This window comes from Macaca nemestrina, chromosome 5, assembly GCF_043159975.1.
Source record: "Macaca nemestrina isolate mMacNem1 chromosome 5, mMacNem.hap1, whole genome shotgun sequence".
NCBI lineage: Eukaryota > Metazoa > Chordata > Mammalia > Primates > Cercopithecidae > Macaca > Macaca nemestrina.
Window position 1 is genome coordinate 155,772,290 of NC_092129.1, and position 15,669 is coordinate 155,787,958.

Consider the following 15,669-nt stretch of genomic DNA (forward strand, 5'->3'; position numbering starts at 1 on the left):
CATAATATTTGGCCAGAGTCATCTGCATTGTTTTCAAGCAAGAAGGATATGCTAACCCTCAATAAGAAGGGGTGGGCCACTTCTAAAAGTTTTGAGGGTCTTGGAAATTTTGGGGATTTGGATATTCTAATACCTCAAACCAGAGGTCTTCATGTTGAGCCTCAGCTCACTGCAGCAGCCTTGACTTCTAGGCCCAAGTGGTCTTCCTACCTCAGCCTCCCTAGCAGCTGGGATCATGGATGTGTGCCGCTATGCCTGGCTATGTTTTTCATTTTGCAGAGATGGGCTTTCCCTATGTTACCCAGGCTGATTTTGAACTCCTGGACCCAAGAGATCCTCCTGCCTCTGCCTCCGAAAGTGCCGGGATTACAGACGTGAACCACCATGCCTAGCTGGAAGCTAACTTCTTTTAGAGTTTTACATACTATTCCTATGATTAAGTCTTGAGCCTGAACTTTAGATTTTGGTGCTCTTAAGTTGCAGATAGGAGAGGTCCTTTATACATCCCATGGAGACACACTTTCACAATTAGCCTTAATTTAATAATATATCATCCTCAGTCTTTAATTATCGCTCTCCAAAACATCTATTTCCTCTGGCAACGACCATCCAATTCTATTATGTTATAATTACCATTCCCCTCATGTTTCTCAAGCACCTGAAACTTCATGTCCGCTAGTGCGTATTCTTCCACCAGTTTACCATACCAGTTCAGGTTTGGCAAAAGTTTTGACAACCGCACTGCTACTTGTGCCAGTGGTTGTCTGTGCTCCACCCATCTCCTCATCGTCAACCAGACGGTGAATAATTCAACTTCAAAAACCTCCTCTCAGCATCTTCTTTCTCCGATCATATTTGGTACCAACAATTACTGGTTGGATTCCCTAGAAAGTAGACTCTAAGATGGATATTTGCATTCAGAAAGTTTACTAAGGCATTAACTGAGAATCAGCATGGAGGGTTGGGAGGGTGGCAAAGAAGAGAAGCAGAATTTGTCAGAGGGAAAAATCAGGGTGCAGTGCAAGCACAAAATGCCACCGGCCTACCCCTTGTGCATGTCTAGAGCTAGTACGGCCCTTCAAAGTTGTGCTAAGTTGAGCAGTCAGGGTTTGGCCTCTATGCCTCTCGGGGACCAGTAACTGGATACAGGCTGCCCTGGGAAGGGGACAGACTTAGGTTGAGGCGATTTCTGAAGAGGAATGACAACTGAGAGGTATCGGGTGACAACCTTCCAAATGTAAATCTTTCTGTCTGGGGGGGCTCAGGTCATGTGGGCAATACATCATTTGTGACAGAGTAAGAAGGAGGAGGGAGATAAAATGAGTTCAAGGACCAGACGGGATTTTAAAACCACCATAAAGATCGTCGATGCTGCAGAAAACATTTTATTGGAGACAGTGGCAGGGCTCATTCTGAAGCTGAGGAATCCAGGGTTGAGATGGGAAATCCCATCCTTCAAAAGATAAAGGGCATTCCTGTCCAGGTGCCGTAACCTGAATGCATTAAAGATCAGACAATAAGGAAAATTTTTTAGGGCCAAACAGAGACAGGTTCTGGGTCCCACCAGCATGGAGATGCCCTCTCTTCTTGTGAAGCAATGTTCTTGCTCCCACAGGAGAATGGCTGGTGGGGGGAGGTGTCATGGATGAAAACTGAGCCCAAACAGTTGGAAACTGATGATACATGTTTGTCCTAGGAGACAAAAAATGTTATGAAGTGGAACCTAAACTGTGTGACTATGACCCTGTTGCTATTTCTACACCTCTAGGGTGGAGAGAGATGGAAGCGTCAGAACGTCTAGGAATGTTCTTCTTCAGGATGTGATGGCCGACTGAACCATTGTCGTGGAAGGATGATTTCCCTCTGGTGGATACGAATGATTCAACCTGTAACAGAGGTCTAGGGATTTTAGGTTTCCATTTTTTTCAGTCTTCACCCACATACTCTTGAGAGGCAAAAGAGCAGTATCCTTCCAAATATAAATCTAGTTTGTGGAGAGTGGGAATTCTGGCAGTATGTGGAGGTGATTTGCTCAGGTGGAGCCCATGCAGGAAGAGAGTGTGGTGAGAAGATGGATATTCCTTTTTTGCGGGGAGAGGGGGAGCAAGTCATTAGGTGAGAAGTAGAAGTAGGATTGCTCCTGCCCTTAACTCCACCTTCCTATTTGGTTTTGAATTGCTTCAAGTACGCCAGGATGTCTGTCTTGACTGAGCTCACGGTAGCCCGGTGGGACCAGCGCATGACAGGGATTCCATCAGGCCCCACCAGGAACTTTTCAAAGTTCCAGCGGATGTCATGGACCTTTACAGGGTCCCAGGATATAGATTTGAATGTGCCCAAAATCTCAGAGGGATGAGGACAGGAGTGCTAAAGCAGAGAGATGGAAAAGAGAAACAATGTTATTTCTGCTCCTGGATGATCCAGGCTATTTTTACCCACGGATAATCCACCCCCTCCTATACCTAGATATTTTAACTTCCTGTTATTCCTAAAAATCTCCATAGATTCTTGAATCACCACTATGCCAACTACCAAGAATATTATAGATATTATAGCAAAATCTGCTCTCTTTCAGTTTCTCCCCATAACCCTATCACAAAATTTTGCTGCCACGGATAAGACATGTTACCTTTTATGCTTTTGGTTTCCTTTTCTTCAAAGTAAATAGCTTGGATTGGAATGTGGTTTTCCAGGTCTTAGGGTTCCATGGGCCACTAATATTTCAATAATTATCTTTTGGGACCAACACTGAATTACTAATATTTTGTCAAAAACCAAAAATTTTTAAAACACCATCATTTATCACTTAATTTAAAAAGACCATTGGAAAAATAAACTGCATGTGGGTCATAATTTGTGAATAAAGGGAAGCCCTATAAGTTAGACGAGATGAGTTCATAAAAAAGCTTCTTACACTGTTCCTTTTTTTCCTTTTCTTTTTTTTTTTTTTTTTTGAGACAAAGTCTTGCTGTGTCCCCCAGGCTGGGGTGCAGAGGCATGATACACTGTTCTATTGTCTTCAACTTATTGAGGCTATATAAAGTCTTAACATGGACTAGTCTTGGTTCACAGTCCAGCATTTAAGAACAATTCACTTTGGTAATCTTTAGGGTTCTTTCAGCTCTGGCATTCTCTATGTCTAAAAATCAGTGTTTCATAAAAGGTACCTACTACCCTGTATCATACCTGTTGGTTTGTTATTGTTTTTGTTTTTGTTTTTTTGAGACAGTGTCTTGCTTGGTTGCCTAGTGTGGAATGCAGTGGCACAATCATAGCTCACTTCTGCCTCCAGCTCCTGAGCTCAAGCAATCCTCTGACTTCAGCCTCCCGAGTAGCTGAGACTACAGGTACATGCCACCACACCCAGGAATTTTTGTATTTGTTTTGTAGAGACAGAGTCTCACTATGTTGCCCAGGCTGGTCTTGAACTTCTGGACTCAAGCAATTCTCCTGTCCTGCCTTAGTCTTCCAAAGTGCTGGGATTACAAACATGAACCACCACAACCAGCTAGATAGCTAATTGTTTCTAACTCTCTCTCCACTATAAACTCATCAAAGGTAGAGACTGTGCCTTATTCATCTTTATATCCTTATTATTTAGATTGCTTTATAAATAGCAGGCATTCATCAAGTGTACCTGGAATGAATGAATGAATGTCAACGAGCAAAAGAGGGTGGTCCTAGTAAAAGTTGCCATTCCACACAACTCTCTTCACCACACAAGTTAGAGCCCCACAGATACTCACAGATTAATCTCCAGATCAGCATGTGGAATGTGGAATGCTGATCTGGAGATTTTCTCCAAAAAGACCAATCCCACCTCCAGGCCAGAGCTCTGGATCCATTTCTGCCACACCAACTCTATGCTAGGAATATTAGAAAAGAGGAGGCGGCTTACGCCAGGAATTTACTCACCTTCAAGAAGCTGAAGACTTTCTGTTCTTTTTCACCATTCACATCCCCTTTCTCAAAAAGCTGGAAATTAGGTACAAATCCTCCCCCTGGACGGACATACCTGCAACAAGTCATAATGTTCCCAGGAAGCTCCAGGATATGCAAGTAAAGGTTATAATGGGATACTAGGATTCGAAGTCATGACAAAGGGGAGAAAGAGGAAAGTATCATTGTGCATAGGGAGGAATACGGCCATGTTTTGGCTTTGGGCTCTCTGACTCACTTTATTCTCTCTCTATCCCATGACCCGTCTCTTTTCCTCCATCCCTTCTGTCTTCCATAGTCCAAGTCTCAGCCAGGGATGGAGAAAGAGTCTCTGGAAACTGCCAGACGCTTATCAGGGTAGGCCGAAGTTAAATGCTGCTTGCAATGCCCCTGAGCCTATTCATCCAAACCTCCCCAGAAGTTCCTGAGCTGGAAGGGCCTCTGGAGACTGAGGAAAGGTACACAGGCACCTCCTATTGGATTTAAAGAAGACACTTACTTGAGCCCAGGAAGAATCTCTTTGTTATCTCCTGGTTCTTGCTTTCCAAATTGGTTGCAGGGAAAGCCCAGCACAACTAGACCATAGGGCTTCAGCTCCTCCTGGAGTGCATTTAGTTCTGTGGTTAGAGGAGGGACAACATATTGGTCTGGGTGGAGATTCTGCCTTGTGCAGGGATCTTTCCCTGGGGTTACCCATTTTACAGAGAAGGAAACAGAGGCCCAGGGAGGGAAACAGCTGTACATCAGAAGGGTTGTTAGTGGCATAGCTGAAGTTAGAGGCCGGATCTTCAGACGTGCACTCAAAAGCCTTCTGTTATGGTGCAGTGTTTCCCATACCTGCAGCGCATCAGAATCAGCTGAACGCCCTTCCCTAAAAATAGGGATGCCCAGGTCCCATTTCAGAGAGTTTTCTGTTCCTCTGAAATGGGGCTTAGTCATTTTTATTACTCAAAAGCTCAACAGGTGATTTTTGTTTGTTTGTTTTGAGACAGAGTCTCATTCTGTCGCCCGGGCTGGAGTGCAGTGGCGCGATCTCGGCTCACTGCAACCTCCGTCTCCTGGGTTCAAGCAATTCTCCTGCCTTAGACTCCCGAGTAGCTGGGACTACAGGTGCGTGCCACCATGACCAGCTAATTTTTTTTGTATTTTTAGTAGAGACGGGGTTTCATCATGTTAGCCAGGATGGTCTTGATCTCCTGACCTCGTGATCTGCCCGCCTCGACTTCCCAAAATGCTGGGATTACAGGCGTCAGCCACAGCGCCTGACCTGAATCTTTCTTTTTTAAAGGAAAAGACACAGATAATGAGGACTGAGCTCCTCTCCTCTGTGCAGCCTGGCTCACCCTGAGTGGAGTGGAAGTAAAATTGACAAAGGCAAAGAGAACCAGAGAAATTTGAAGTCAACTATCCTAACATTTTTCAACAATCCTCACGATGCTGAAGATGCATTCTTCCTAAAAATCCTCAGTGATATGCTGAAACACAAGCTTCAGCTGCCTTCGTCCACTACCAAAAAATTTTCCAACTTGTCTGCTCAGACTTTTATAATCAGCTTCTTTGTTAACTCTTTCTGAGCCAGATGCCTTTAGTCCCTTGACAAACACTAACCAGTCCCACTCAGATTCAGTTCAGCCAACTGGCACCTCCTCTAGTCCTTTTAAAAAAAAAAAACAGAGATTGCCTTCCTGTTTTCACAGGGTTTCTCAGTACCCCTCCCTATATCCTTCCATTGTCTGTTATTTGCAGGGTGGAAACTGAATAAATCGATTCTTAAAGTCCCTATAAACTGGGAAAATAAATTATGTTCCAATAAATATTATTCAGTCTTAAGAAAGAATGAAGAAATGATCTGAACTCAAATGTATTTTATTAATTAAAAAATCAAGGCAGCAAATAGTATTTATAGTGTGTTATCAGCTTGGGAGGGAGAAGCAGAAAAAAGAATATCTATGTATTCTGTAAACATGATAATATTGGTCTACTGAAGGGAGGGGAAGAAGGTGGAAACCTTTGGTTCAAATTTTTTTTCCTTTTGAACTTTGAGACTTGTGAATATAATACTTATTCAAAACATAATTAAAAACAAAAAATGAAGGTCTTATTACTTCAAATATAAGAAGTACATTTGTCTCTGGTATAATCCATCCTGTTTGTTTTCACTGATTTTTAAACAGCGTGCCCTAAAATATGAGAAAATTCTTCCCTGAATAATGTACAAAAAGGGAGGAAAAACTACATCCTAAAAAGGGGTTGAGGTTGGAGAGGGAGTATTTGCTTCTATTACAGCCTCATCTGCCAGCCCTCACTCTAATCAAATGCAGTTCCAGGTATAAAACTCCTTTTTCTTGTCGTTGTAAGTTACCTGTAAAACCTTGCAAAAGTCTCAAAAACATGGGTCTTCTGTCCTGTATTTATCAAGAAGACTTCTGGAATCTTCTGAGAGGCTCCTAGTTCTCAAGTACATATTGATTCCCCTGGAAATCTCAGGGAAAAGCAGAGGCAGGGCATGGGGAAGGGGTTAGCACATTTTTTCTGTAAAGGGCCAGATAGGAAATACTTCAGACTTTGTGGGCCATATGGTTTCCGTCACCACTACTCCTACAACTACTGACCTCTATTTTACAGCATGAAAGCAGCCATAGGTGATGTATAAATGAACGGGGATGGCTGCATTCCAATAAAACTTTGTTAACAAAGCCAGGCTGACCAAATTTGGCCTGTATGCCAGAACTTGCTGACTTCTGATATGGGGGATGAAGTCACTTGATTTATGAGTATTTATTTTGGTATATAATTAGAATTAAACTATAATTCCAAGTATAATTTAGAATATAATCAGCTGGAAAATTTAGTCCCAAAGAGCTATGAATTCTTACCAGGATATTGCGCTGTCAGACCACAGTAGGTGGCCACGTTGACAAAGAGGATGTGCTTGCCCACATACTGCTTGAAGGGAACATATTCGTTCTTATTAAGTGCGATGGCCTCATAGTCATAGATGGTGCCTTTCTCATCTTTGTGACAATCCATCTGGAAGATTTTTTTTTAAAGTGATAATATTGGTAACAACAATTCCTAGCATCTGTGTAATCTTTCAAAGAAGTCAAAGAATAGGTACATTCTGACCAAGACCTAGAAAACAAATAAGAGTTGTCTAAAGTATCAATGACAAGACTGAAACTTGGTTCTTGTAACTTGGAAATAAAAAACCAAGTCTCATAAGCCAGGCAGAGAAAGACAAGCATTGCATTTTCTCACTTATTTGTGGGATCTAAAAATGAAAACAATTGAGCTCACGGAGATAGAGAGTAAAAGGGTGGTTCCCAGAGGCTGGGAAAGATACTAGGAGGGTGGGAGGGAGGTTGGGATGATTAATGGATACAAAATAAGATAGTTAGAAAGAATGAATAAGACCCAGTATTTGATAGCACAACAGGGTGACTAAGGTCAATAATAACTTAATTGTGCATTTTTAAATAACTGAAAGCATATAATTGGATTGTTTATAGCACAAAGGATAAACGCTTGAGGGGATGGATACCCTATTTTCCATAATGTGATTATAACATATTGCATGTCTGTATCAAAACATCTCCTGTACCCTATACATATACACACTTATTATGTACCCTCTCCGCACCACACACACATAAGAATCAAGTTTCCTATTATTTTGAAAGATGTGAGATACCAGGAAATGCATGGATAATGGAAAAGGGTGTTGATTCATAAGCTGGGATGGTAGGAGCTGGAAGTAAGTGGGGCTGAAGAGAAAAGCACGTTTGCCTTACATGCTTCTGTAAAAGAGGCTACTCCTTGGCTCTGGATTGAAGGCCTCCTGCCTGGACTCTCTGAGAAGGGCGTGTTTTAAATTGCTGAACTATTTTTAGGATAACTTAGTTACTTCTCTTTCCCCAGGTCTTCTGACCTCTTACTCCACTCATCAGCACATAGAGTAGAAAGAACACTGTCCTGGGAATCAGAAGCCAGTTCCATTGTTAAATTCCTCTGTGAATCTGGGCAATTCCCATCCCAGGCCTTCAGTTTCCCCATGAGTAAAATGAAGATATTTACCTAGATTCTTACTAGAACTCCAAGTGAGCTTCGATGTTTAACATTCTAGATTCTAATATTATCTTCACCTCGAATAACTTTCTTGTCACTCTCCTACTAATATGGTGGTCGTGTAAGCCAATACTGTGAAATCCCAGGTTTTGGTAGCTCTCAAGAAAAGAGATGGAGAACCCTAAAGTCCATCTGCAGGTAAGTCCCTGAAATCTGTCCGGCAGCATCCAACCCACTACTCACCCAGCTCTTCAGCCCATTGTGCTCCAGGTGTCTAATATCCACCTTCATCCTCCGTTCTGCCTATCCCCTTCCTTCTCAAATCTCATGAACATATTAATATTTGAGCAGACTTCCACGCAACATTTGTTAAGTTCCACATAACATAAATTAGTCCTGCCTGAAATTCTCATCACATGTTCTTTTATTAAATTCCTCTACAAGGCAGGTCTCATCTTATTCCTCCTTTGTCTCTACCCTTACAGGGTTCATGCAGTACCCAAAGTGTACTGATGCCACAGTACTCACCAGCACATGCTGATCCCTTTTCTTATACTGGGGAAGCTGCCACAAACTGCTCATGGAATACAAAACATATATGACAGGAATATGAAAAGGAAGCTATATGTCCAAACCATCCAGTGAGAAGAAGGTGGAAAGGAACTGGCTGAAGAAAAGAAAGAAGGGCATTATCTGATAAGGAATGTCCAGACTTAAACTACGATTAAACTAGACTTCCTGGAAATGCAATAGTCTAGTAAGGATTTTGGTTGAACACCATCTGCCCCCATTCAGAGAAGGAGTAATGCAAAACAAAACACAACTTTTCGAATCCTGTAATCCCACTGATTTTATCACTAGCATACTAGGTTGTAGCTACTCACTTCTTACTCTTGAGGAAAAAGATATTTTTCAATGCAGGTTTTTACGCCTTTCCCTAAATTTATACACATATATGTGCACTAGCAAAATTGAGGGATCTATAAAGAGAATATTGTGTGAAAGTATCCATTCTTATCTTCATGTTGCCTAGTATCAAGTTAAACATTTGCAAGAATTTGCCTTTTTGTTTCTTTTGCTACTGCAATGACAATTACTCACAGTCGTGTTGGGTACCAGGATGCAAGAGCTTAGAGAGACTCCCAGTTCGAAGACTCCTTTTAGTCCAGTTTACTTCTGATATTGACTGCTGTTTCAAATTTATTGAAGTCTATATGCCATGTCTCAATTATCTCTAAATGCAGCTTTTATTAAGCAAATTCTGTAGCCCAGAGTCTCCATACTCAATTAAGCACCACAGGTAACATAAAAACCATATCAATTCTCAAAATAGAAGTTCACCCAGGAAATTATCTAGTTAATTTTAGAGGTGAGGGATGGGGAGATCTTATTAGAACTGCATTTTGTAGAATGTATTATATACATAAAATTGTTGTTCACCCGCCCACAAGGTAGTTATTGTTACCCATAAATTTACAATGAGAAAACAGAGGTTAATTTGTCCAAAGCCAAAAGTGGTAACCCATTATGTAAATGAAAGTTTGCCTTTACCTAACTTCATGATTATTTTTTGCCTCCAAGTTAATCGCATTCATTATTATCCTTTCCTGAACTGCCCCTTCTGCTGCCAGACACATGTGTCTTATCAAGAAGGTAACTAGCCATTAATTGCGCATAGAACAGAGGCCAGAATCCAAGATGCCTGACCCCAAATCCAGTTGTTTTAGGGCTCTGATTCTTTTTTTTTCATGTTTTATGCTTCTGTGATAACTCTGACTTTATCCATCCTTAAAACTTCCACATTTGTTTTTTCCTTCTCTTCAAGGGGTTCTTGCTGAGTTGTGTCTGAGACGAGTCCACTCAGCTTCTCCTTCAAACCCCAGTCCCCACCTACTGTAAGGCCCATCGCTGTCCCAGCCGCAGACCCAGCTCTGAAGCAGAGACTGATGTGGCCGGAGAGGTCTCCAGGGGGCCTCCACCTGAAGAAAGGGAGAAAGGACTACAGTATAGAGACCCTTTCTTCCCTAGTCATATTCAACGCAAGGAACACCCATCCATAGGAGTGAAGAAGATTCAAGGAGAAAAAAAGCAAGATTTAGGGGAACAGGCAAAGAAGAAGAAAGCAGGAGTTGGAGTCTTACAAGAAGGACTGGAGGGCAGGGTCTAGAAGTAGGACAGAAGAGTAACTACCATGCCCTCTCTGGAGCTCACTCACCTTCATCGTCTCCTGCTTGGGACTTGTTTGCACAAAGCAGGCTAGGAGAAGGGGAAGCAGATGGACGACCCTTAACTGTGTAGTCATGACTAGTGTTTGTAGATTGCTAGTCTGGGGGCCTGAGGTCCTTGCCCACCTCCGCAGTCTTTTGGTATCTTGGCAGGGACTTAGCCCAAGCCCCCACAGGCCAATCACAGGGCTGCAAGGATTCTGGGCGCATGAGGTCGGGGTGAGGATCACAGAACTCAAACCACATCCTGTCCCACACACACCCCCATGAGCACTCAGCGCTCACCAGTGCAATGAGGACCTGGGACTCACAAGTTCTGGGAAAATTATAAATGGGTGATGGCAAGCCCTCTGAGGTCCTTAAACACTGCAGTCTGTTTTTCCTCAATGTATGGAAGTGTCTAGATGCTGATGCAACCTCCCAGTAAAGTCACTGCAAAAGGGTTGGTCTAGACATTTCAAATGTTATTTCTTATATTATTTGAGCTTGAAAAAAATCAAAGGATGGGCTGGCCATCTAGTATCTCTCAAAAAGAGTTAGGAGGAAACTGGCCCGAGGAGGGGAAATAGTCACAATGTATGTGAAGGACAGCAAATTAATACAAATGCTTGGAAATGATTTCAAGTGCTTATATAGCAGTAAGAAAAAACTACTAGACCAACAGAAAAAAATGGGCATGAGACAGAAAATCAAATGGCATCTATGTTAGGATACAATGTTCTCTCTCACCAATAATCAAAGAAGTATAAATATGAAAAGACACATTCCGCACTTATCAGATTGGCAAAAGTTAAAAGGAATAGTGGTTCCCAGCCTGGGCTCAGTCTGGTATAGGAGGCTCTTACACAATGGGTAGGGGAATGGGGAATACTAATGTTGCCAACTTTCTGGACAATAATCTGACATTCTGAATGCAGTGCTTTAAAAAAGTAAATAACTTTAAAAAATAATTATATAATTACAAAAAATTGCAAGCATTCCTCTTTTTTTCTATTTTTTTAAAACTTATTTTAAGTTCAGGGGTACATGTGCAGGTTTGCTATATAGGCAAACTTGTGTCATGGGGGTTTGTTATACAAATTATTTCATCGCCCAGGTATTAAGCCTAGCACCCACTAGTTATTTTTCCTGATCCTCTCCCTCCTCCCACCCTCCACCCTCTAATAAGCCCCAGTGTGTGTTGTTTCCCTCTATGTGTCCATGTGTTCTCATCATTTATCTCCCACTTATAAGTGAGAACATGTGATATTTGGTTTTCTGTTCATTAGTTTGCTAAGGATAATGCTCTCTAGCTCCATCTACGTCCCTGCAAAGACATGATATTGTTTTTTTTTATGGCTGCATAGTAGTCCATGGTGCATATGTACCACGTTTTCTTTTCTTTTTTTTTTTTTGAGATGGAGTCTCGCTCTGTTGCCCAGGCTGGAGTGCAGTGGCGTGATCTCGGCTCACTGCATCCTCCACCTCACAGGTTCACGCCATTCTGCCTCAGTCTCCCTGGTAGCTGGGAATACAGGCACCCACTACCACGCCCAGCTAATTTTTTGTATTTTTAGCAGAGATGGGGTTTTACCGCATTAGCCGGGATGGTCTTGATCTCCTGACCTCATGATCGGCCCGCCTCAGCCTCCCAAAGTGCTAGGACTACAGGCATGAGCCACTGTGCCTGGCCACCACATTTTCTTTATCTAGTCTATTATTGATGGGCATTTAAGTTGATTCCATGTCTTTACTATTGTGAATAGTGGCAAACACTCCTTTTAATAGCCTGGAAGCCCAGAGCCCAAGAAGAATCATGGAAATGAGACAGAAGTCCCTTCAAGAATAAAGTTGCTTTGCCTTTCAACTGGCATACAAGCCCCATTCATTCAGCAACAGTTCCCAATGACCTCTCAGTAGTCTTGGCTAAAATTTTAGAATGTGTGAATTAAGGAATGCAGGCCTGGAGCCCCTGGAATTGCTGGGTTTCTCACATAAATGACATAGTTAATCCCTGCTGACTTCACAGGAGATGGACCAAGACATTCTTCCCTTTTGGCTACCATACAGTTTTGATGTTTGGACCCCTAGCAAACATTAATTAATGTTTAATTAATCATGCTCCTAAGTTCATAATCATTTGTCCTTGCAAGGCCCCTGTCTTGTTTTATTTATTATTTATATCCTTTGATTCCCAAACTCCACTCTCCTTCCCCTCACTATCATAAGTATATTTAATATGTTTAATATGCATATTATTTGTATTCTTGAACAATTTATATATTCCTTATTAGATTATTAGCTCTTTAAAGTTTAAAAAATTAGTTACTCATTTTTTCCCCCCATTTGGACCTCAGTTTCAAAGGGTTGAGTTAAACTCTTAAATTTATGGCATTTCTCATCATTAGGCTATGCAGGGATTCTCTCATATTAATTTAAATTTTTTTTTTTTTTTGTCCCCAGTCCACTGCCATTTTCCTACCTTTTGGAGAGAAGGAGTGGCTAAGGAACAGATATTACAGACTGGAAAGTGTTGGTGCGTTGGCTGTTTCTAATGCTTTGAAACTACAAGAAAGGAGTGAATTCAGGAACAAATGGGCTCTAATGAGATAAAGAGATGCGGAAAAATCTGTGGATTAGTGAAGAGGCTCAGTGTTGTTTCCCTTACCGCTCTTCCCACACATCTCCCGTCCTCCCATAGGATTGGCACTGCCAGCCCAGCTTTGCTGAACTTTCATGTTTAGGAAATGATAAGTTCTTCCTCTCCAGTTCTAAGTTTGTCTCCAACCAGCCCCCTCCACCAGCCCTGCCTCTTCCAGGTTCACACAAAATCCTGCCTCTGCCTCCTTATAACTGAAGTCTGAGTGAGGTTTAATTCTTGAAGTCTTACTGGGTTTAATTTTCCACCAGTCTGGGGGAGTCTGGGCATTTAAGAGCTCTCTTGGAAAACAGAAATTTTTTGTTATCTCAGATTTCTCATCTCTTCCTAGAGCCCTCTAATCTAAGGGAAGGAGCCCATGCAATGCCTGACCTAGCCACAAAACACCCAAAGCCCTTCAGGTTTCCTGCTTTGTGGCACCTCCTGACCCCAGATGCTGACTTGCCTGCCCTCCTCCCCTCTATCACAGTTCAAAGAACTGTGGAGATTAAAATATCAAACCTCATTCCTTCTCAAGTTATGTGACTTAATCTGCTCTCTGTGCCTCTGGCCCTCATCTGTAAAACTGGTAGAACAATATGAACTTCATAGGGCTAATTTTAGGGGGAAAAAAAGAGATTAGTTTAAACTTAGCACTGGACCCAGCCCAAGAAAAACACCCAGTGTTAATTCAACAGGTGAACAAACTGGTGCTCGAATAGAAAATCCAACTTACCCAAAGCCTGTGTTTAGTGATGGCTGCTCCCCCCTTGCTGTTATAAATGCCTTACCTTCCTCACCACTTTATCTTTGCTTGTCACATGATACCTTACTTCTAGAGCAGAAGAGAAACTTTCATCATAAACTATGCCTCAATGGTCAGATCGAATGGCCTTCTCAAGCCCCTTGTTCCATTGTTTCAGTTTCCCTGGAGGCAAGAACTCTGTTCAGGGAGCTCATGCTCAGCAGGAGGCCACATGGAGGGACTTGTCATCTTCCCCTGACTGTCTCACATAGCAGCTGCCTCCCAGCCAGAGCCCATATCATATCCCTGTTGCCTCTTTTCTGGAATGCTGAAATCATCTCCTCCTTGTCTTCTGTCTTCCAGACTCTTCCTTTCTATACTTTTTCCTTTACCCTATTGCCACTGGAAACTCTAAACACCTATCTGATGACATCTCTCCCCTTAAAAAGAGCCAGCGTTGCTAACCAGTTTATTATAGCATCAAATCCAGAATCTCCAGCAAGGTATTCAAAGCTCTCCTGTTGTGCTCTTAACCTCCTTCTAGTCTTCACTCCTACTAGCTCCCTATGTGAATCTCTCAGACAGCTATATTCTTTCCATTCTTCAAAACACACCTCTTTGGATTTAAATTTTTAACCTTGGGGGTCAATTGTGCTGAGAACATTGAGATCCCACCTCCCCTGGCCCAAATTATATACATTATGCAAATTATACATACATATATGTAATCTGACAGGAGAAGGAATTCCCACTGAAAGACAGGAAATACAATTTTATCAAATTTTACCTATCTTTTTTTTTTTGAGACACAATTTCACTCTTCTTACCCAGGCTGAAGTGCAATGGTACGATCTCGGCTCACTGCAACCTCTGCCTCCCAAGTTCAAGAGATTCTCCTGCCTCAGCCTCCTGGTTAGCTGGAATTACAGGTGTCCACCACCATACCTGGCTAATTTTTTGTATTTTTAGTAGAGACGGGGTTTCACCATGTTGGCCAGGCTGGTCTCGTACTCCTGACCTCAGGTGATCCACTCGCCTCGGCCTCCCAGAGTGCTGGGGATTACAGGCATGAGCCACTGCACCTGGCCTACCTATCAAGATTTTAGGTGGAAATGTTTATAGCCTGAGCCATAGATTAAAGCTAAAAAGCCAATCCAGGCCTAAATTAAGCTATAAGATCTGTCACTTCCTGACTTTAACAATCCTGTAATTACAAGCAGTTCATGATCTTAAACGTGGTGGGACACCTGGGTGGGAAAAACCAGTGTCTCAATCGCTGCCTAATTTTCCCAACCGGACTCTAATTTTTCCTTGAGAATTTTTCCTTATTCTTATGAGAATAAGTTTCTTGCCCAAGGTCACGTAGTTAGTGAGTGGCAGTTTACAAATTGAAATGAGGCCTTTCAGACTCCCTGTCCTAGTTTCTGGTAATGACTTAATCCTACCTGAAAGTCAACATCAGATTTTTTGTTTTTAGTTCCTTTGATTATAAAGGAAATAGGTTTGATTCCTTCTCAGGGACAGTACACCTCTTTATTCAGATTCAAACCACAACCTCTGAAACCACCCAAATCTGACTTAGAGATCTCTGTCCACCCTTTGGTTTTACTTGACTATTTTCCATGAATTAGAAAATCTCCTTTGGCATCTGGCATCTCCATTCAGGCCTCCAGGATTTTCCTTACTCTAGTTTTGTAAGCATGAAGCATAGGATCTACTCCAAGTCTGCCATTTTAAGTTACTCTCACTTATGTTTATACAGAATTTATAGTTTATGAGCCTCTTTCACATCAATAATTTCATTTAGCCCTTACAACCAGCCAGTTACAGAGGCAGGATGGGCATCTTCAGCTCGAATTTGCAATGGAAAAATAAGTTCAGAAAGAAAAGGCGACTTGGCCAAAGATTCACAATAGTGTAAATGTAGACCATAAACTTGAGTTTCAATTTCAAATCCACTTGCAGCTTCACCCTCAAGGCTCAATTACTCATAATGTATGTGTTTGGAAATGGAAGCAAATTCTAGAGAGATCACTGAATGTCCTTTGGAATTTAATCTTCATTCTCACGTGTTCTTA

General features: G+C 41.9%; 1 protein-coding gene across 2 annotated transcripts; it reads right to left on the bottom strand.

Annotated features, from left to right (window-relative positions):
- Nucleotides 1–1,230: 1,230 nt before the first annotated feature.
- Nucleotides 1,231–10,439, bottom strand: LOC105491606 (glutathione peroxidase 5). 2 transcript variants are annotated; one of them, XM_011758136.2, is made up of 5 exons: nt 10,220–10,439; nt 6,816–6,969; nt 4,439–4,556; nt 3,916–4,015; nt 1,231–2,367 (listed from the first exon to the last, which is right to left on the bottom strand). In XM_011758136.2, exons 1-5 carry the CDS (start codon nt 10,304–10,306, stop codon nt 2,161–2,163), a joined length of 666 nt encoding a protein of 221 aa, XP_011756438.1. In that variant the 5' UTR covers nt 10,307–10,439; the 3' UTR covers nt 1,231–2,160. The 2 variants fall into 2 exon arrangements, with proteins under 2 accessions (XP_011756438.1, XP_011756439.1); XM_011758137.2 differs by lacking the exon at nt 4,439–4,556 and having other exon boundaries at nt 10,220–10,308.
- Between the last annotated feature and the right edge of the window lie 5,230 nt (nt 10,440–15,669).